Source organism: Lissotriton vulgaris, chromosome 5 (assembly GCF_964263255.1).
Source record: "Lissotriton vulgaris chromosome 5, aLisVul1.2, whole genome shotgun sequence".
NCBI classification, from domain to species: Eukaryota; Metazoa; Chordata; class Amphibia; order Caudata; family Salamandridae; genus Lissotriton; species Lissotriton vulgaris.
Genome location: NC_141693.1, coordinates 1,873,766,611 through 1,873,789,016, shown reverse-complemented (window position 1 = coordinate 1,873,789,016; position 22,406 = coordinate 1,873,766,611). Strand labels below are relative to the sequence as shown.

Sequence of the window (22,406 nt, the reverse complement as noted above, 5' to 3'; positions counted from 1 at the left end):
CTAAAATCATACAGGCAGAGCAACATTACAGTCTGTTTAATTGAACCTAAGGATTTTGTACAGTGCACTTCCTGAACTTACAATTTGTAATTGGATTTACGTAGTGCTTGCTACCCCCGATGAGGTGTTGGAATGGTTTACGCTGGGCAGCACGCTGCTCCGGAACCCAAGGTGAGTCGTTCGTCCAGTATTAGAGGTCATTGATGGGTACTGGGAGGGTTGCAAAGCGTTCAATACATTCACCCCAATTCCTTTGTGGGGGATTCAATGACTAGGAGTTAGTTGGGATCACCGGGGGAGAGGGAGGTATGTGAGCTCATGCACAAGGGTGGAAGGATTAACAGATGAGCTTGAGGAAGTTAGACATTGTTAGATTGGAGGGGATAGACTTTCAGAAGGAGGAGGCAAGGTCTTGAACTTGCAAATGGGTTGTGGGAAATTTGCAGATCTACAATAGTAGACATTAAGGCAAAGCATACATATAACAGCAGCTTGTGTTCCGAGAGAAGAGGCACGCAGAGAACGGAAGGGAAGGAGTGGGCCAGTTTATTAAAACAAAAACAAGGGGAGCTTGATTATCATAAGTTTTAACTACAGGCCTTGTTTTCAAGCCAGATTTTAGGGATACAGAGGATATCTTTCAGATGACATGTGGCTTGAGGTTGCAAGATAGTAGAAAGAAACATCATTATTAGCATGTGCAGATTGTGCTATATGAGCTGAGCTCGTCATGAGCACCGGGGCGCTGTGCGTGCCCCCCACCCCCCAGCACAGCGGGGGAAACCCCCCGCAGTCAAAGGGTTAAACCCATGAGTGTTTCCTAATATAATAATATTAATTTACCTATAATTCAGTTTTGGGGCAGCAGTTCCTCAGATATGCACAGATAATGTTCTCAAAATCATAAACTAGACTGGCTTGTTTGTAGCGGCTCTCATGTACCACAGAGGTGGGCTAGCCCCTAAAATCTCGAGCCAGATGCCCAGCTCTGGCTCAGCTTGAGGTCCATGTGTAATCCTGAGCCCAAAATGAGCCAAACGTTCATGTGGCTTCTGCCTGCCACCCATGCTCTACCCTTATGGACAAAGAGTTAAAAGTCAAAGCATTAACATTTGAGGTAAAAGGGAGAGTCAAATAGATTCCCATTCATTGACCGATTTATACAAAGTGAACCCAGACAACCAGATTAAACCCGGCTTCCCGCTTAAACAAATCGTGTGATCTTAGGCAAATCACCTTCAAATACCTGCGCTCAGAACATGAGCTGCACAAAAACACTTTGTGGGGGATGTACATTGGTTGTAATGTTGCCCAATCTTTAAGAAGGTGGGCCACATAAAAGGGTGCGCATGCTATGGACTTGTCTCACAGTTCACTTATGGCACTGTCACCAGGTTGGGGGTGGGCACACGTATGAGTCTAAGTTCATGTTTAAAAACTCACTTTTAATAAGTACCCCTCAGTGCAGCGCTAGAATGCGATGAATTAAGGTCAACGCTTCCACGTTATGGAAATAAACGTGTTTGAATTCAGAAGCGGCTTTACCATCTTTGATATTTGTCCCATACATGACAAACCTGTTTAGGGCTCGGCTCGTGCATAAACCCTTGGCTCTGCCCACTCTGTTAATTTGTTGACTCACCCACCTCTAATAAACCGCAACTTTCAATTTAAATATTTGTCGAGGATCAGACAATTTGGTCAAGCAGCGTGTAACTTAACATTTCACTAGCGCCCCACCTCTGACTGCGCAGTTGTATTTGTAAATCTCTCACTCAACACAAAGGAAGGCAGAACATTAATGCAGCGGGAAGAGGCAGGGCCTCGAGGCACTCTGGGCTGGGGAGGAGGGTGGTGAGAGTGGGAACCAGGGTAAAGCTAGTTAGTGCTGGAGAGAGCGGAAAAGAGGGGCCCAGGGAGACTGGACAGGAAGAAAACAAGACACATTATGAGAATGAAAACGAACTTGGCCTGGACAAATAATGTTTCATTTAAAAATGTGTAAAGCAGGTTACAGACGGCCGACAAGCAACCAACCGCACTCAGCCACTTTAACCTATCCTCTTTTTCATCGCTTAATATTGCCCAGACGCGGCCCGTTCTCGCTCTCCAGGTCGGGCAGGGACCAGCTAAAAGTCTGGCTGGTCTTGAAAAAGTCAGCAATGTAGACCTGAAATAAAATCCCGCTCTACCGCATTGGACCAGGGAGGTAAATGAACAAATGTGTGCTCGGCATGCCATACAGAGCCCCAGGCACAAGCAACAGGGCCAATGTAAACATTTGGACAATGTGGGGGTGAAAAGCCCTACGATTGGCTGAGGTCTTACAAGCCAATCCCAGGTAAACGTACACACTGGGGCGGCAATTGTTTGCGCTTACAAATACCGGTATTTCATTTCATTTCTTCCAGACATTCATACTTTCACTCTCTTATCCATCTCTCTCTATCCGCGTATCCAGCTCTCCAGAAATCCTTTCTTCCATCCTTTTGCCAACTGATCCTTTCACCCTTGTATCCATCCATCCATCCATTCATTCATTCATTCATTCATTCATTCATTCATTCATTCATTCATTCATTCATTCATTCATCCATTCAGCCTTTCAGTCATCCATCCTGGCACTCCCTCTTCCTTCTTTTCAACCACCATTCCTTTCGCTTTGCTATTTCCTTCCTTGCACCTTTCATTTTCACCTTCTGCCTTTTCCATTCCTCCTGTCTAGTTTCCAACTAGCACATTTCTTTCTTTTCTTCCATTAATTATCCTTCTTTGCCTTCTAAAACACTATTTTCTGCTCGGTTTGTAACTTTTTCCTTTGTGTGCATCATGTATGTGTCTCTTTTGCTGAACCTCACATAGCAACGCTCAACCCTCACTTTTTAGCCCAGTTCTAGTATTTGTTTTCAACCCCACAGAGGGCCAAAGTAAATCTATTAAACTTTTAGTAGTTACCCCCCGCCCCCTTAAGCTACTACAGTAGGGAGGGGGTTCACAATACCACTGATCTTAGGTGAGGCTCAACACTAGAATGACGTCAATAGGTCAATAAACTGAAAAGCTTGGGGGACCTCAGAGTTTGACAGCACTACAAGGAAACACATGGTATTTGCAACATGGATTCAGAGAGACATGTTGTGTCTCTCTGTTTGTCCTTCGGTGCTAAACAGAAGAGTAAAGAATGTAACTCTTCATCCCTCTTTATCAAGGAACCTGGGCTCAAATCCCAGCTTCACCGCTTGAACAAAATTGTGTGATCTAAGGCACATCACTTTACTTCATTAGGCATCATTGTCCTTAGCCACCAAATTGAGAGCATGTTAACGTAATTCAGTTTAGGGTCTAAGTTCTAGAAAAAAGTACATGGTTAATATAAAATAATCAAGCTTCACATTGAATAACAATACCCCATACAAACCGAATACAAGAAAATTTGGCCTCTAGAGTGAGTAACTCGTGCCAACAATGACAGGGCACGGGGTATTCCTAAATGTTTCATATTTAGACAATATCTTACTTTCAACAAATGCCACACAATTCAGTCATCAATTGTATGTTGTAACAAGAAAGGAGCTTAGGGTGGACAATTTTTAACGGGGTCCAGTGTACATGTCCGAGTCTCTAGTAGCAAAAAGAAGCACAAAGTTCCCCAGTAGGACTAAATAGAAGGAGTGTGTGTGTATGGTGTAGATAGAGAAATCCAAGAGGGAAGGCGAAAAGGGGAATTTCCCTCTTGGGAACTAGAACCCTCACACACCCAGCAAGCTAGGTGTCATGCTTCATCATGTGGGTCCTGCTCCTCGTCAGACTGGCGCTGCAATGTCTGACGGGCACCCACGAAGGGGCTCTTTAGCGGAGATCTTTTGTTCCAGCCATATGGTGCATGCGTCTAAGAGGGCAGGTGAATGTGTAGTCGTGGAAAAGTGGTGGTGAGTTAAAAAAGGTAAATTAGTCCACAAGGAATTTTAATGGCGTGGCTAACTCCCTTGGTTAAAATAGTGGGAGGGGAGATAGACGCCACGAGTGTTTGCGGCGAAAATATCTGCAACCCTCTGTTTAGGTCGACATGTTTCTTGCTAATCTAGCAATTTCTCAGGACCTCGGTGTTAAGTACTACACAGTGAATTAAAAAACTTTTCATACAACCTTTATTTTTAAGGTCTGTGATGGGGCAGGCCAACTGGTCCTGCCTCGAGTGGTGCAACCCTAAGTGTGTCCCTAAGGTGCCTCGCAGTCTGCTCCTGTGGGACCTGCACAGAGGAGTCAGGGACCCAAGCGGCGTGCGGTCTCTGCCTGCAAACCTACCCCCAGGCGTAATCCGTGCAAACAGTGTTTCTGGGACGTTGAATACCAGCACGTCAATGTACACCATTTCAAGCACTGGTGTAAAGGATATTGAACAGTCATGCTAAGCCCCTTCACCACCTGAGGAACAGCTGCGCTCTTATCTGTGCTATGCAGGGAGCAACAGAGTTTTAGGAAGGTGCGGCTTGCACATACCTTCCTTCTCAGGGCAGAAGTCCTAAGAAAAATAGGTAGGGGACTAACTAGCATATGGAATTCACAAGTGCGTCACAGGAAGTGATGTCACAATAAACAATGTCATGCCATAATATTCCTCGGTTACAATGGCAGGTATCTATTCAACAATAACAAGAAGTTAACACAATCATACAGAAATGTGAAAAGAACATTTCTTGGCTTGTTTTACTAGTCATAAATCATATGCATATTTTCCACATATTTTTTGGAACAGTCAAGCTTGCGATTATAGCATGTTTTTTTCTGCTGGTCTTGTTTATCCAGCTTCAAAACGCAAAAGCACATCTGCTGCGCATTAGGCGATATAAGGGTTAACGGTGTGACTATCTTCTCAGAAATGAGTTTTAAAAAGATCCCCCTACTGAGCTTCTCTAACAAATAAAGAGGATGCTGCCAGAGGGAAGGTGGTTTAAAAACACCTTGAGTTCACACATACAGTGTTTGCAAAATACAAGCAGCTTCAGAGCTGGGGCACAAGGCGACACCCCTCAGCCTCCTCCTGTCTAGGGTAAGGGGACGGCTGTCACCTCTCCAGAAATAGCAAGGGTGGCACCATGCAGTCCTGACCCCTACCCTGGACTTGGGGACTCCATTCTTGGCCACACCTAGTCAGGTGTTCTCATTAGCTTCCAGGCAGAGCTTGAAGCTCGCAGGTAAAGGGTTGACCCCCACACCCCTCAACTAAAGATGTTCCCTACTGGTCTACCAGGGGGGCACCCATCATACAGAATCCACCCTCCCCTGCTTCAAGACTCGCTGTCTATTGTCTGAGGTCCCCAGATCCTTTACACGAGCCAGCAGCCCTCGGTGGATTAAAAGAAAAGACGTCGGTCGAACCAGGTTGCAAAGCTCCAGGAAACCCTGGTACACTTAAAAATAAAAACAATGAATAAAATATAAAAAATATAAAGATGGCCGATGCCCCCCCCCCCCCCCCCCCCCACACACACACACACACACAACACACACCCCACTCTAACATCCCCATCCACCCTTGGGGGAGTAAACTATTTCCATTCAAGTAGGGGCATGAAAACATTCATTTTTTCCCAGAGTAAGGAATCCTTTCCATTTATACAGAAGAGCAAGAGAGACTTGTTATGAGGGACTGCTACGATCACAGACTGACCCAAGCGCACTTCCTGTTGACCTCGGAGGCAGTGTCACTGCCAGCCAATCAAAAGCCAGCGCGTCAAAACTGCTTCGCCGCCGCGGAAACGAACCCCGAATTTAGCTTCAGCCCTCTAGTCTCCGCTCTGGAAGAAAATAAATAAACAGAACTCTTGGGCTGTTCCAAAAAAAGAAACCTCGCTCTTCCAAAGCATGCTGGCGTCTCTGGTGCACTCCACCTCCTGCCTGACTCCAATGTCCTCCTGTACCACCCACAGGCATGGCATTTAATCTTTACTTTAAAAAACTAAAACAGTAAGGTAGCTTCCAACTGTATTTGAATAATTATAAATAAATATATAATTATAATTTATCACTAAATAATGCAGCAAGACAAGGCAAATTATGCAGTGTAATGAGGCACATTTTGTGATAGAATTACTTCATTATTTTGCCATTTTTACACATGAACACTGAGCAAAGATTTCACCTTAGTACCACGTTCACACCAGTACACACCAATAAGCAACTGAAAGGTGAACAGTCAACCTTTGCGAAGGGCTTTTCCACTGCGTGGCAACTTCTGTCACCATATTGTTAGTAACTTTTTGATACACTTGAGCTAGAAACACTTTGTTTTGTTTAAAATCATAAAATTATGCAGCAGGTGATTGATTCGGTGACAAATATAGCGAATGCACAATTAAATAGAAAAAGCTGCAGCGTCAGAATCACATAATTCCAGTGGCCAGAGGAAATACCATTTTTAGTTTGATAAAAAAGGTTTGTCCACTTTATCAATCTAAACCAATATGTGAGATACTCAGTCTGTTCATTTTACTTGGGGGAATCTCTTTTGGGGGGATGAAACTACATATTTAGTGGTGTAACACTAAATGGAAGGGTGTTAAACCATTCAGGGCCCCTCTAGTTCTTCAGGGGGCCCCCATTCAGCCCAAGGTCAAGGAATATCTGTGAGTTATGGGAGGGCCACTTCATATTCAGCAGTGGGTGGTTAGTGGCAGCTCCTCCGCTAAGGCGGAGGAGCGTCGCCCCACTACTCTACAGCAGCAAAAGAAAGGGAGAAATAAAATTATAATAACTAATGTTATTATCATTTTATTTTGTCCTCCTGCTGTGGCAGCTTGCATGAGGGAGCGGGGCTGCACAGCAGAGGAGTGGTACAACCCCCCCCAAGTGCACAATGACTGTTTGGCCGGCCCTCTCGGGCTGACCAAAACAGTCATGCACACGTTCCCTGTTCTCCATGCAGGCTGCATTACAGCCTGCTTGGAGAACATGCCCACCCCTGTAGCCCCTGGCTGAGCGCTGTGTCCTGACGCTCAGCCCAATCACAACGCTGCATTGCAGCATTGTGATTGGTCAGGGAAGTCCGGCTGTGCTTCCTGTTCCTGGATTTGGTTGCAGGGGAGCAGAAGCAGAGACGCGAGACCCAGCGGCAAGATACGTTTTCGTTTTTCGTTATTTTTCATTGCCTCCCGGATGCCTGCCTGCCTGCCCTGCCACCCGCGAGCCGTGCCGGCCCCCACTGGGGGTGCAACGCATGATTCCTGCTGCCCAAGCCATTCTTATAGATTTTAACGGCCTGGAATAGTCGCACTTGTAGGAGTGCGATGGTTAGTAGTTGTGGTGTTACGGTTGTTGGCAGAACTAGCCGTGGCAATGGGTGGTGCGAGCTGTAGTGGCCTCCTGGCAAGGGCACTGGCACTTCTCTCTCTTTTTTTTTTTTTTTTACAAATTAAGAACTGCAATGCCTCATTTCCCAAGACAAACTGTGAGAAAACGAAGGAAGTTCACAAACCACATCTGATGCGGTAGAGGGTAGACGTAGACTGCACAAAACATGGTTCATTGACCACAGGTCTTTGCACTAGAATTATTATTGTGCTCATTGTAGTCTCTGGAATTTGGAAACCCAATTCCAGACCTGGCTTCCTCGTAATATTGGTTCATGGAGCTTTAAAAAAAAAAAAAATTATGACTGCAAAAAAAAATCCAGTGAAAAATTGTACACTGTGGCTGAGACATAAAAACTAAGACCTACAGAAAGTGGCCATGTGCGGTTCTCGGCAGCACTCAAACAAAAACACAACCACAGGCAAACTCAAACATTAAAAAAACACACAGACTCGAGCTGGCATGGAATCCATAGCCAGACAGGATGAAAAATGGAAAATAATGCTGTGGTTGTCTACTTTCAATGCCAGAACCAGGAAAGCATATCCCAACACTCACTGACTGGGCTTGCTTCCCAGGCACCGGGCAGGCCCAGCTTCCAGGGGCGCATGCGTGTTACAGGATCAGAACATGAGCAACACGCGACAGCAATACAGCTCATGGCCACCTCATGCCACAGAAGCAGCTCACGGGCTCTACGTACGTCATGGTAACAGATCATGGCCCACACATGCCAGAGAGACCGTTCATGGGCTACACACGACACAGATACATCTCAAGGCTGTTATGGAAACAGATTATGGCACATACAACTAAGAGACACAGCTCATGGCCTACACACATCACAGAAGCAGCTAATGGCCTCAGCGTATGTAATGGAAACAAATCATGACCTACACATGCCGGAGATGCAGATCATGCCCTACACATGTCTGTCACAGAAACTGATCATGTACTACATACAACAGGGACACAGCTGATAGCTTACACATACGCCAGAGCAGCTCACAGTCTACACTCGACAGATACAGCTGAATGACTACACGTCATGGAAGCAGATCATGGTATACATATGTCAGGATACAGCTCATGGTCTACACACGCCACAGAAGCAGCTTATGGCTTCTACTGTGTCATGGAAGCAGATCATGGACTACACAATAGAGATGGAGCTCATGGTCTACACACGCCACAGAAGCAGCTCATGGCTTGTGCATGTGTCATAGAAACAGATCATGGACTACACAACAGTGATGGAGCTCATGATCTACACATGACACAGAAGCGGCTTACACATGTTAGGTATTCAGAAGATAGTCCATACGTGACCTAAACAGGGGATGAATCACTTCGGCGCCTACTCAAGTCATTGAGCTTACACATATCAGGGAGACTACTCATTGTCTGCACATGTAAGGAATACAGCAATCCACCTAAACATATATGGATGCACTTGTATTGGCTTGGATTGCAGCACTCGCGTAGTGCTTCAGATCCCAGTTGAGGCCATAAGCGCTGTGATTTGAATCAGGTTCCTGGTACCCTTTCGCAGTGCATGGCTGATGCGGGGTTGGATGTAGTTTAAACTGTTTGTGAGATGTTGAGTGAGGTGCATGAGGCTCAAAGGCATGTCCTAAACATGGTCTCGCTGGGCATTAGCATCAGGACACTGTGAAGACTGCGGGACAGGGGCGGTCTCCCATAACTATCAATTTTACAGTGCTTAGCGGGTATGGCTGAGTAGGGCCACCAGAGTGTATGCTACACAGTCGCCACCCACGGGGACAGAGACCTTTCCTCCCTAGAAGCGGTGTTGTGCAACCAAGCTTTGTACAATGAGGGCTCCACCCAGAAGCACCAGATGAGAATCCTGCTGGAGGCAACGCTGAGCAACCAGCGAATGAACACTGAGGGTTCACTAACAAGTGACAAAGGCCTATCTTGTCAGGAGAAGCAGCAAGGTATTCAGCAGTGTACTCAGACCATGTGCCCAAAAGGTGCAGTAATAACGAAACCTACAGAGGCCAGCCATCCCAGAACACCCCAGTGTATGGCCTAATGGTCTAACTCAAGAGGATCCAATGATGGGCACTTCTGCTCAAGAACAATCATCCCGAGCCATTAACACATTGTATCAGTGTACAATACTCACCACATCCTTTCACCGCACACAGACAACCACCCAAACATCCCAGAAAGGGTTAGCTGCAGAAATGTTAGGAGAAGGCTTATCAATACGCGACTGAAGCAGCATGCACCATCTGGCCCCAAGGATGTAACCACCGCAATAGGTCTCCCCTACTCAGCTTGAAAAACCATACAACTATCAGCTTTAAATGTTCTGGAAATGTAACCAATTTGTTTTTGTAAGCATATGACTTTGTGAAATTAAACATTTTTCTATGAAATACCTCGTCCATTAGGGCAAAGAACTGCATTTTCTTAATTTCGTTTCTGAAAGAAACATTGTTTTTGCCTTCAGAATGTCAGGTTTCATTTTAGTAAGTACTTTGTCCCCAACCATCAGCTAATGATTTGCATCAAGTACTCATATGAACAAAAGCTTCTAATGTCCGGGTTTTAGAATCGCCTGGCATCAATGCCCTCCATAACGCCACGGACGCCTCAAATATGTCAAGAACGCTTCCCATCATATCAGAGGCACTGCTGTGCCACAGATGGTGTGGTGGGAGCCACCCTTTACCTTTGGTGGGCCTTAACACCAAACAGTTTCCATGGAGCAGCACTGTTTATCAGGGAGAAACACAATGCCACACACCAACGCAGACAGGCGCACACATAAATGTGCACAAGTGAGGCTCCTAAGTGGATCTCAGCTCTGGATCCAACATCTACTCTCCTCAGCTGATCATGCAGTCAACTCACACACTATATCTAGCTCCTGCGGGCGCCACATTAAGATGACTCCGCTCTGGTCCCAGCTCTGGCTACCGCTGGCACTTTTCGTTAGTGGCCCATTGTTCACGCACACAGTGTGACGGATGGAGTCGAGTCTACAAGTTGTCTAAGTTCCTTGTGACTTCATTATTTTTTAAAGTGGATACGTGCGGCCATTTTGCTGCCCCCAGCGGTTTGGCTGGCTGCCACTCAAAGGGTCTTGAGATGAGCTGTGCTGCATTCTTTAATGTGCATAAACCCTCTGAATGATATACTGGGCTGAGCTTCACTTTGGAGAGTTAGTTCAAGAGTGTTGGTGAGCTACCAGTAGCTGCCGAGCTACTCGCAGGTGACCCAGGGGGTACACTGAGGTGGTGGCAATAGGCCCATGGTTGTTGGGAAAAAGTCTATATCAGGAGGTGACCCTGCGGGAAGGATGTTTAGTTTTCATAACAGAGAAATGGTGGCATGGGAGAGCATCAGGAAGGGGACAGATAGGTGGATGCGGAGTAGATGTTCAGGCATCATGTTCGACAATCGTCTTACTTTCCTCCCTCACGCAAATCAGATCTCCTCTTCGGCCTTTCACAAACTACGGCTGATCAAAAAAATCTTGCCATTTCTTCCTGAGACAGCTGGAAAAACCTTGGTGAGCTCCTTGGTATTGTCTACATTAGATTATTGTAATGCACTGTTTCTAAGTGCCCAAGAAAGAGTGCTACACAAAATGCAAATCATCCAAAACGCAGCCGCCAGGCTCCTTGGAAGAATCCCTAAACATCAATCTGCGTCCGAAACCATTAGAAAGGTACATTGGCTTCCTGTTAGAAATAGAATCAAATTCAAGGCCCTCTGCATAGTGTATAAGGCTCTACGCAACGTGGGACCAGCCTTTTTTACTCAAAATCTTATTCCCTACAGTCCCTCTAGAACACTACGCTCCTCCAGTTCACATGAACTGGTGATACCTCGTACCAAATCTGTCTTATGGGAGACAGAAGATTTCTTGTAGCAGCACCCAAACTATGGAACACCTTGCCGCAGTCGATTAAAACAAGCCCCTCACTTTGGTCTTTTCGAAAGCAACTCAAGACCTGGCTTTTTAATCTGTAAACTCTAGCTCCCCTTTGATGGACAAACACTGCAGATATTCTCTTAGCGCCGAGATGCCCATGGGCCTTCGTTCGCGCTCTATAAATGCTGTTAATAAATAAATAGATTGGTATCACTTTCACTGTAGGTAATGTGCTGTCTTTGATTTTCGTAAGCATACGTTATGGAATAAATTCATTGTACCACAAATTTTTTCTTCTTAGTTTCATACGTTTGAACTTAAAATCTCTATATTTAGGTGTTTATTTGCCTGAAAGTTTTTCTTCATGTCCATTCAATAATTAATTCTGCATGTTGCATCAGTGAGAACTTTTATGTGGCTGGCACTGTGCTGTCGAGAGTTGGTTGAGAGCGCATGAGCTTCCGAGACGTGGCAGGTCGAGTCTTCTAGGGGTTGTGTTTCAACCTGATGAAGAAGAATGAGTGAGAACCATGGTGTGACCATAAATCTTTTAATCAATCAGGTATCTGAAAGGCCATGTTCTTTCATGCCTGAGGCATGTACACCATCACCTGTATCACTGGTGTTCATGGACTGCCACATTGGTCTGTTGCATGATTCGCCTGTGAGCCGAAGCCCTGGTGTATGCAGACTATGAGCTGTGCGCATGAAAAGTAAGGATCATGGACATGATCCTTGGTGTGTGTGGACATACGTAAGGCATGATGTACATTGGAGTCATGTGTAGGCCATGGGCTGAGTTTGTGATCTGTATGTCTGTTATGAGATATGCCTGCAATGCATTCCCCGACGTGTTAAATATGAGCCGTATCACGAGAGTTTTAATGTGAGCTGTATCTCTGACCTGCATAGACCACAAGCTGTACCCATGATATATGTACACCATGAGCTGCACTTATATGTGCAGATAAGGATCTGCAGCTGTATCAATGGCATGTGGAGACGATGACTGTGTCCCACACATGTGTAGATGATGCACTGAACCCTTAACATGTAGGCTGTGAGCTCTATCTCTAACATGTGTAGGCAGGTGCTGTACTCATGATATGTAAACATCATTAGCTGTTTCCAACATACAGCATGTGCAACCATAAGCTGGAAGCTGAACATGCGGTGTATCATTGCCTTGCAGGCTGTGAGCCTTCTCCTTAACACACGCAAGACAACCTGTATCAAATATATGCTTAGGCTATAAGCTGTATATGATATAGCTAGGCTCTGAGCCATACACAAGAAAGAAATCACAGGGGGCACATCTTTCCCTGTTCAAGTAGCTAGACTATGGAATTTATTATCCCCAAAAATGAGATCCATAGATCTTATCTTCAGAAGACAACTCAAGAGTTGTCTCTTTCCTACATAACCACCATACTCGAACACAAAGGTACAGCATATCCCTGCGTATATAAACATTTAATTTGATTATATATATGTACCTAGATACGTGTATTTCTTGATATAAATATGTATAGTATGTTCTTAAGTATCTATATATTTATTACTTTATTCCTACTGTAAAAATAAAAAAGGTTGACTCTCTCTCTCTCCAATGCACTACCTTATATTTCACCTTATACCTCTCTCAATATATCCTGTATCTCCACTCTCCGACTCGTCCTAAAAATCATTCTACTAGTATGATATCCAAAATAACCCCGTCTAGACTCTTCCCTCCTTGGATCACCCCAAACCTCATTTTAATACAATGATCTCCCAAACAACCCTTCTAAATTGTTCTCTCACCTATCCCTCTTCGATTCATCCCAAAATTCATTTTACTACTATAATCTTCCAATAAACACTTTCTAGACTTTTCCCTCTTCTATCCCCGATTATCCTTTTCAATCCAACTAACAGACTCACATGTCCACCGAACAAATTAACTCAAATTTCACTATACTAATCCTTTTTTGGTTCTGGAGTAGCATCCTACTCGTCGAAAAGCACTGGAATGCCTCATCAAAGTTAGGGTGTGATATATAAATACAACTACAATACCATACGTATGCTTTGCGTAGACAATGAGCTGTACCCAGACCTTTAGCGTGTACAGCCCATGTGCTGGATCCTTCCTGTGTAGGCCACAGATTGCATCCCTAATGTGTATGGTGGGAGCTGCATTCATGATAGATGCAGATTATAGGCGCCAAGGTCAGGGTGATTTTTGTAATCTTTGAGTTTGCATCTGCCCAGGATTATTGGCTTATCGGAGACACCAGCTTCATCCAAAATCTTGTGAGTACTACACATTTGTACTGAAGCAGTGAGGCTGGCTATTACGGGGAACCCCCCCAGAATATCCGCTCCTCTAGTTACATTTTTGGATGTAACCCAGAAATCACTGATTACTTTAAACTCCGAGGTTATGAATATGTGAGGCCGCTGTGATTAACATCACTTTTATGTTTTGTATTCCAGGACCAGCTGGCCTTGGCACACACAGGTTTGTAAATTAATTTCTGTATTAATGTCATGGAATGAACTCTGACGGGTGTAATGTGATTTTATTGCAATGACTGTAATTGAGGACGAAGATGTCAAGGTGATCTCTGGAGCATTATTACACTGCAGCAGAAGGTAGCAAATGTTCAGGATGTGCAACATCTGAACTGAAGCGCACCAATAGGGGACATGACACATTTAGGGTGAAACGGGGTGAAAGAACGTGCCACTCACCTTTTTTCATCTGGATCTGACAAGCAGTCCAGATCGCTGAGGTTCTGGTCCATTCAACGTAATTCCATCCAGAACCAATCAGAAGAGACCGAGGCGGGCTCCGCCCCCAGCTGCGTGCTCAGCATGCGCCGCGAGCAGGGCGAATCATCACAGGGCGCCCTGCATGGCGGGCGCCTCAGCGTCCGCCAGCTGCCGCTACATGCATCTTCTAGGAAACAGAGGGCAGCACCGGATCCAGATTGGGGGCCCCTAAGGAGAGAAGAAAGGGAGGGTCATTACTTCCTATGTTAAATATTTATATAAACAGTGTTATTTTATTGATCTTCTACACATACATTATATGGAAGTACTGCATTATTGCATGGTTTGGTGTAGCATGGTAGACCTGCTCAGATATCACGGAGTAATTCATATGAGGTTTATTTCCATAAAGTACGGCCCACCGGCGAGGAGCAGTAAAACACAGCGTAGCCGCTACACCTCACCTCACCTCCCCTCTGCTCTCACCTGCCACCACACCTCCCTCAACATTCTACATATTTGTCACAGAACCCAGTGACCCAATATGAGGACATTCATACATTCTGCATGCTCATTACACATGGTCACTATACCACGTCCCTTTGTTTTATACAAAAAAAGCAGTTGAAAACTTATAATAAAAGAAAAAAAACAAATAAAACTCAAAAATGAACCAATAGAAGTCAATCTATCTATGATATTTAGATAATTTCCCAATTCTCTTACACTGTAAACAATTTTTTACCTCATTAACTGTATCAGAGAGCGAAGGCACATATGAAGACTCTTCGCTGTTAACCACGGCGTCTTTCGGTGGTGCACTAATGCTTCCTGAAGAACTCTCTCCCTGCTCCACATTTACTTCATGGTCACTACCACACAATCTTTGTGATCCTCACCTTGCCCTCAAAGACACCATGGACCTTTTTCCAACACATCACTAAAATCCACATCAACTATGCTTAAGTCTTTAAAAAGTTTTCTTGCCCAGGTTTAAGGACTACTACAGCTCTCTTATTCCACCACCCTCTTCTGCACAACAACAGTGCGCTGCCTGACACTTTTTCCACACACTAATAATCCACAATTTCAATAAACCTTTAATTTTGATATTTGGTTGAACTATGCATACCCAATCTCTCTCCTGAATAAGATAGGTTTAACTCGATGTACCCTGTCATGGTAGTCTTTGTTCTTTACTTGTACCTTACTCAAGTTTTTTCACTCCAAACACCTCACCAAACTTATCCATCATGACCTTATGTTGCTGAAAGTTAGTAGTCAAAGCAATGCAACCTTCTCTGCCTCTCACCGGAAAATACGGGGCAACCCCTGTCGTCGAATGAGGTGTATTATGATAAGACCATCATTTTTCTTTGAGAAATATACTCACATCCCTATTATTGGCCTTCAGTGCTTGAATGCCTTCTTTTAAACACGTGTTGGCCCTTTCTACTTGCCCAATGGCCTTGGGCCAAAATAATGGCCCCCTTTCCACTTTGATACCACACTCTCGGAGAAAGTTCACAATTTTAGAGGACACAAACTGCACAATATTATCTGACATTACGATTTTTGAATAACCTTTGACCGGAAACACAGTCTTCAAAAATGTAATTACTTCATCAGTATTGGGATCTCTCACAAAGTTTTGATATATCCATTTGGTAAAATTGTCGATTAGAACTATTAAAAATCTCTTCCTGAACCCCAAGACATTATATGGACCAGCAAAATCAAAGGAGATTTTTTTCCCAAGGTCCTTGCGGAATGGCCTGATAACAGAATGGCTCACAAGATTGTTTCCAGTACTGGCCCGAATTAACGCAAACGAGACAGGCATCAATGTAACCCTTAATATCAGCATCCATGCCTGACCACCAATAATGTTGCTTAAGCAACCTTATAGTACCTGACATTCCACAATGTTCTTTGTGAGCGGCGCCTAAGTCACCAAGATCATGCTTCAATAAAATGTCATTTTCCAAATTTAACTCACTAGAAACCCGGAAAAAACTCTGGATACAAGAATCAAGATTCCTTCTATGTAGCCACCCCTTAACCACATATTGTTTCACTTTCGTCAATTGCTCATCTTTTTCTGACATTTTCAACCACTCTGACTCCAAAACAATGCCATTACATCGGTCCAAAATATCCACCATAGCCGCCACACACTTATGTGAATCTACAAACGGCTCATTCTCGTTCAATTTCTGTGGTAACCTGGATAAACAATACAGTGTCACATTTTTGCCTCCAGAAATATGCTGTTGCTCAAAATTAAATTCCTACAATCGAGCAATAAGTTTCACCAACCTAGAAGAAGCATTTTCTGCTCTCACTCCATCCATCATATACATCAAAGGCTTATAGTCGGTGACTAACACAAATTACCTTCCCCCACAAGAAGCTCTTAAGTGTTTCCACAGCCCACACACAGGCTAAAGCTTCTCTCTCTATAGTGCTGTAGTGTAGTTCAGCACCTCGCAAAGCCCTGGAAATAAATAATATCACCCTTTCTTTGTCAGCAACTACTTGAGTGAACACAGCTCCCACCCCTACGGAACTGGCATCCACGGTTACATAGGACTTGCCCTGTGGATCAAATGTGCTCAGAGCAGGAGCCTGTGCAATCAAATTCTTCACCTTTTCAAATGCGTCATCATGCACTTTCGTCCAAACAAAAGACACTCCTTTTCTCAGTAGCAGTCGTAATGGCTTCTCAAATATGGAATACCCCTTTATAAACTTTGCATAGTACTCCCTTAATCCTAAGAAAGATCCTAAGGAATCCTTTTCATATAGTTTCATGGCATTAGTAAGAGCACTGACCAAGCCAGCTTTAGGATGAATGCCTTCACATGTTAATCTGTGTCCCAAAGCAATCTCTCCAACCATAAATGTACACTTTTCTCTGCTTACAGTCATCCCTCTCCTTCTAAAGTACGAAGCACACACGTCAACAATTTCTCATATGCATCAATTGTCCTTGGAAAAATCAGTAAGTTGTCTTGGAAAGCTTGAACTCCCCTCAAATCCAGAAACATTGCATCTATACATTTTTGGAAAACACTGACTGCCGAAGCCAACCCAAATGGTAACAACTTTTAAATCTGTAAAGCTCAAAAGGAGTCACAAAAGCTGTGAAAACTTTAGATTCCTTTTCCAAAGTCACTGATATGATGAGCTGAGATAAATCACCGAAAAACACTTTGCACAATTTATTGCCACCAGCAATTCTTGTATTCTCTGCAAAGGGTGACTGTCAATCACCACCTTTAAACCACACACACTGAAGCTTATTGTCCATAATACCATTTAAACCTCTAAGTTGCAAAGAGTGCAGAAGGTGTGTGAGATTCCAACAATTTGCAGACTTGCTGTAACTTCTTTTTTTTTTTTTTAGAGTGTGCATATCACAAGAATTTAAGTGATGCGCTGTTCACCTTTATTCACCTTTATTAACTAAGGAAGACTAGTGTGCGAATCACTGAAAACAAATGATACACGGTTATCCTCACGTAACACGTTTGTAGCGTGTTCTCTCCCAAATAGATTTTAGATACCAATATTAGCTCAGTCGGATTGGCCAACTTTCTCACTGATCCAGGGGTCACTTTATTACCTCGACATAATATTCCCCATACAATTATTAATCCCCTTTGTAAGCTCAGAAATATATTCCTTCAACAATTCAACAAAACAGAAGAAAACACGACAACATTCCCACGCGCAGGAGTCAAAACTGCCTCTACTGCGAGAAAAATATTTCTCAGAAAAGAAACGCAAAAAATCTTTCATAACAGGACAGCCCCTCGAGAATAAAGCTGCAATAACTATATTTTATACCCTAGCCACTAAAGACAAACACGTCGTATATCGCTTCATTTAGACGTTTTACTAGATGGAACAAGCTTATATTGTTATGCCACATCAAACGGAAGTCAAACACACACCACGATGTAACTGCTGGTTCTTGTGACCTGCGGCCCTTTCGTGCTATCTTGGGTTTCTGGGTCATTTCCAAACCAGCCGGCCTTTGGGCTCGCGGTTGGGATGCCCGCCTTGCGCCTTGGCAGGAGCACGCTCCAAGAATCCTGGGAGCCCGGGCCCTTCCCACGAGGGTACCGGACCCCGGAGCTCCCGAGGCGCGGAAAAGAGGGGGGCACCCCCAGACTGCTCTGAGATGCGGGCCACTGCGTGACTGCTGGAGGTTAGTGACTGCTGGAGGTTAGTTTCAAGATGGCTGCCTTGTGGTCTCTGCTCTAGCCACAGTCAACAACCAGAGCCATGGGGGCTGAGTGGCACTCGCGCAAAGTGAGCGACGTCCCTGGCGGGTGAGGCACTTTCATGAATTCCAGTTTAGTAAAATATGACTGAAATTTAGCACAAGACTCTGTAGTAGAGGCCAAACCCGCCAAGCTTTCTTGCAGTCCATACAGGCCACCCAGACTGCAGAGCGAAGCTATCTAACACCCAAGATGCATTGCGTCCCTCCAACAGCATGGAGCGCTGCCACAGAACCAACAGACCACCGCTCTGCCACAGAACCAACAGCACAGAGCGCTGCCGCAGAACCAACAGCACACCACACTGACACAGAACCAACAGCATTGAGCGCTGCCACAGAACCAACAGCACGGAGCGCTGCCACAGAACCAACAGCATGGAGCGCTGCCACAGAACCAACAGCACGGAGCGCTGCCACAGAACCAACAGCACGGAGCGCTGCCACAGAACCAACAGCACGGAGCGCTGCCACAGAACCAACAGCACGGAGCACTGCCACAGAACCAACAGCATGGAGCGCTGCCACAGAACCAACAGCATGGAGCGCTGCCACAGAACCAACAGCACGGAGCGCTGCCACAGAACCAACAGCACGGAGCGCTGCCACAGAACCAACAGCACGGAGTGCTGCCACAGAACCAACAGCATGGAGCGCTGCCACAGAACCAACAGCATGGAGCGCTGCCACAGAACCAACAGCATGGAGCGCTGCCACAGAACCAACAGCATGGAGCGCTGCCACAGAACCAACAGCATGGAGCGCTGCCACAGAACCAACAGCATGGAGCGCTGCCACAGAACCAACAGCACGGAGCGCTGCCACAGAACCAACAGCACGGAGCGCTGCCACAGAACCAACAGCACGGAGCGCTGCCACAGAACCAACAGCACGGAGCGCTGCCACAGAACCAACAGCATGGAGCGCTTCCATAGAACCAACAGCATGGAGCGCTGCCACAGAACCAACAGCACGGAGCGCTGCCACAGAACCAACAGCATGGAGCGCTGCCACAGAACCAACAGCATGGAGCGCTGCCACAGAACCAACAGCACAGAGCACTGCCACTGAAACGGCACTCCTTGCTTCGCCTTGCTGTTCCAGAGCCTTATTCCTTGGCTCCCAATACGACCTGTGATCGGCGCTCCATTCTATTCAGGTTGGACCCTTTTCATGTTTTTAGGTTTACACTCACTGCACTTGGCCATGTTTTAAAGTTGCACTGCCTCTTTACACAGACTGCACTGTGCCACAGCGAGGCTCCTGTACTAGCTTGGAACTCAACCTGTTACACTGACTGCCTTCCACTGGTTAGTCGCCATGTTTATTGAGCATTGTCTCGCGGTTAATTCCACCCTTCTCTTTAGGTTGCATTGATCATTCAACCAGCGGACCATCACCATAATCGCCATCACACCCAGCAGCCTTGCCTTTTTTGTTTGCTTGCTTGCTTCACATCTTGTATTGATTTATTTATGTAGGAGTTTTATGTAGTGCTGTGCATAGCGTCCCTATAACTTCACTGTGCCAATATATGAAGTAGTATTCATATTTCTATTGGGCATGCCCTATTCATTCTGTGTTGATGAGCAGCCTATGCGGCACGGAACTCTATTGCACTGAAAAGTTAGCAGCATAATCTGCGGAAATAGAATAACTTTTTTCCATATCAGCTCATAGTGCAAGTCTGTGACACACATACACGTAGCTACACACTCAGACTTACTTACACAGACATCATTCGCTAAAACTGATTTTTACAAATCCAAGCTGTACTTTAAATGCGGGTGTTTACCAGGGCCAGGCTGGGAACCACACCCAGCCCTGGCAAAGAGCTCCGCCGGCCCCCCCTCCCCAATACTGTGGGGGTTGGAGGTGCCACCGAGCTCTTTGCCGGGGCCGGTTTTCGGCTGATTTTGTTACAGGGCCGATTTTGCAGCAATGCTGCAAAAACAGCCCTGTGCCAAAAACGCCCCCCACGGGCCCAAAACCGTCCCCCACCCGTGCGGCGACCCGGGGCATTGCCCGGTGCCCACTATGGCCAGTCCGGGCCTGGTGTTTACCCTGATGATTAGTGGCATCCCCCTGCACTCTCGGCCTGACAACAGGCACTCATTCAGCGCTCACACATATGGTCCCTTAATATTCCCTGGGTTTCCCTTGCCTCTAAAAACACTGAAACAGCACACAGCACTGGTACAGACCCAACATGAACGCAGGGCTGCCACAGAACTAACAGTACACAGTGCTGTATCAAGGCAACAGCACACAACACTGCCATTAAACCAACAGCACACAGCACTGCCACTGAACCAACAGCATGCAGCACTGCCACTGAACCAACAGCATGCAGCACTGCCACAGAACAGAAGGAACAACACAGCACCACACAGCGCTGCCACAGAGCAAACAGCACAACACAGCGCTGCCACAGAACCAACAGCACTGCCACAGAACTAACAGCACACAATGCTGCCACTGAACCAACATGCACACAGCACTGCCACAGAAGAAACAGCACACACAGCACTGCTACGGAGGCAGCAGCACACAGAGCTGCCACAGAGGCAACAGCGCACAGCACACAGCACTGCTATAGAACTAGCAGCTCACAGCGCTGCAGCTGAACTAACAGCACACAGCACTGCCACTGGGTCAGCAGCATGCAGCACTGCCAAACAACCAATGCATGCAGCACTGTCACAGAAGAAACAGCACTGCCACAGAACTAACAGCACGGAGCGCTGCCAAAGAACTAACAGCACGGAGCGCTGCCACAGAACCAACAGCACACAGCACTGCTATAGAACCAACAGCACATACAGCTGCCATTGAACCCATAGCATGCAGCGCTGCCACAGAACTAACAGCACATAGAGCTACTACAGAGTCAGCAGCACAAAAACACAGCACTGCCATTCAGCCAGAGTCAGCAGCACACAGACGCAGCACTGCCATTCAGCCAGAGTCAGCAGCACACAGACACAGCACTGCCATTCAGCCAGAGTCAGCAGCACACAGACACAGCACTGCCATTCAGCCAGAGTCAGCACAGCACTGCCATTCTGCCAGAGTCAGCCAGCACACAGACACAGCACTGCCATTCAGCCAGAGTCAGCAGCACACAGACACAGCACTGCCATTCAGCCAGAGTCAGCAGCACACAGACACAGCACTGCCATTCAGCCAGAGCCAGCAGCACACAGCACCGGCATCAGTCCATAGGTCCAGTGAAGAGCCCCACCGGAGAAGACCTGGGCCTGGTGGGGGGGGGCTCTGCACCCTCAGCTGATGCCTCCACTGTCAGGCATGTCACTGGGACGAGGAGGCTTAAAGAGAGCCCTGGTAGGATTTATATTTGGGAGTTTGTATAGTGCGGGGTTGACTCAATGCGCTTTACAAGAGTGCAATTAACAATCACAGCAGGAGCACCTTAGAGATACCCCCTAGGAAGAATTACATGCAGAAACAAACATTGGCATTTTTGGGACCTTATAAGTATTTAGTTATGTACCACAATATCCTTGATTCAACAACATCAACTGTTGCATGGCTAAACACTTACACGTTCCCAAAGGTGAGACCTATTGGCGATGCCAGTGCTTGTTATGAGTGCTTTCTCCTGCTTTTGCTTCATTGTTCAATGCTTTCTCCACGAAGCAGCGAGCAACTCCAGCATCTTGAGACACTCATAAGTGATTGACCTCACTTTAAAAAATCCTGATTGACAGCTGCACAGACAGTCAAGGAACCGAACATAGAATGTAACAGGCTTCTTACAAAACATAGAGGGGCTTGATTTCAGAGTGAAACCTATGTAATATACAGGTGATGGTTTCCTTCGTATTACTAAGAATAGAAACAGAAAAGCATTCTTGGAAAACTCGTTTACCAGACGAAGAAATTAGGAAGTGTGGCCCCCACTGCTTTCAGAAGTAAGATATTGTTGTATATCACACTCAATTGTATGATAGACAGCCAAGACCCTTGCTTGCAAACTGAACTCGAGGGTCAAGAACACAATGAAAGAGGAAAGAAAGGTGAGACCAATTCAACACAGCTCTAAAAACATTTTAAAATCTGACAAGCATTTTT

General features: G+C 45.7%; 1 protein-coding gene across 3 annotated transcripts in view; it reads right to left on the bottom strand.

Annotated features, from left to right (window-relative positions):
- The window catches only part of THRA (thyroid hormone receptor alpha), a 789,997-nt gene that overhangs the window by 203,575 nt on the left and 564,016 nt on the right, over window positions 1-22,406 (bottom strand). For all 3 annotated transcript variants that reach the window (XM_086924372.1, XM_086924374.1, XM_086924373.1), the window contains one exon: window positions 14,000-14,248. In XM_086924372.1, coding sequence (XP_086780498.1) covers window positions 14,000-14,052 — 53 coding nt within the window. In that variant the 5' untranslated portion in view covers window positions 14,053-14,248. The remainder of the gene's footprint in view (window positions 1-13,999; window positions 14,249-22,406) is intronic.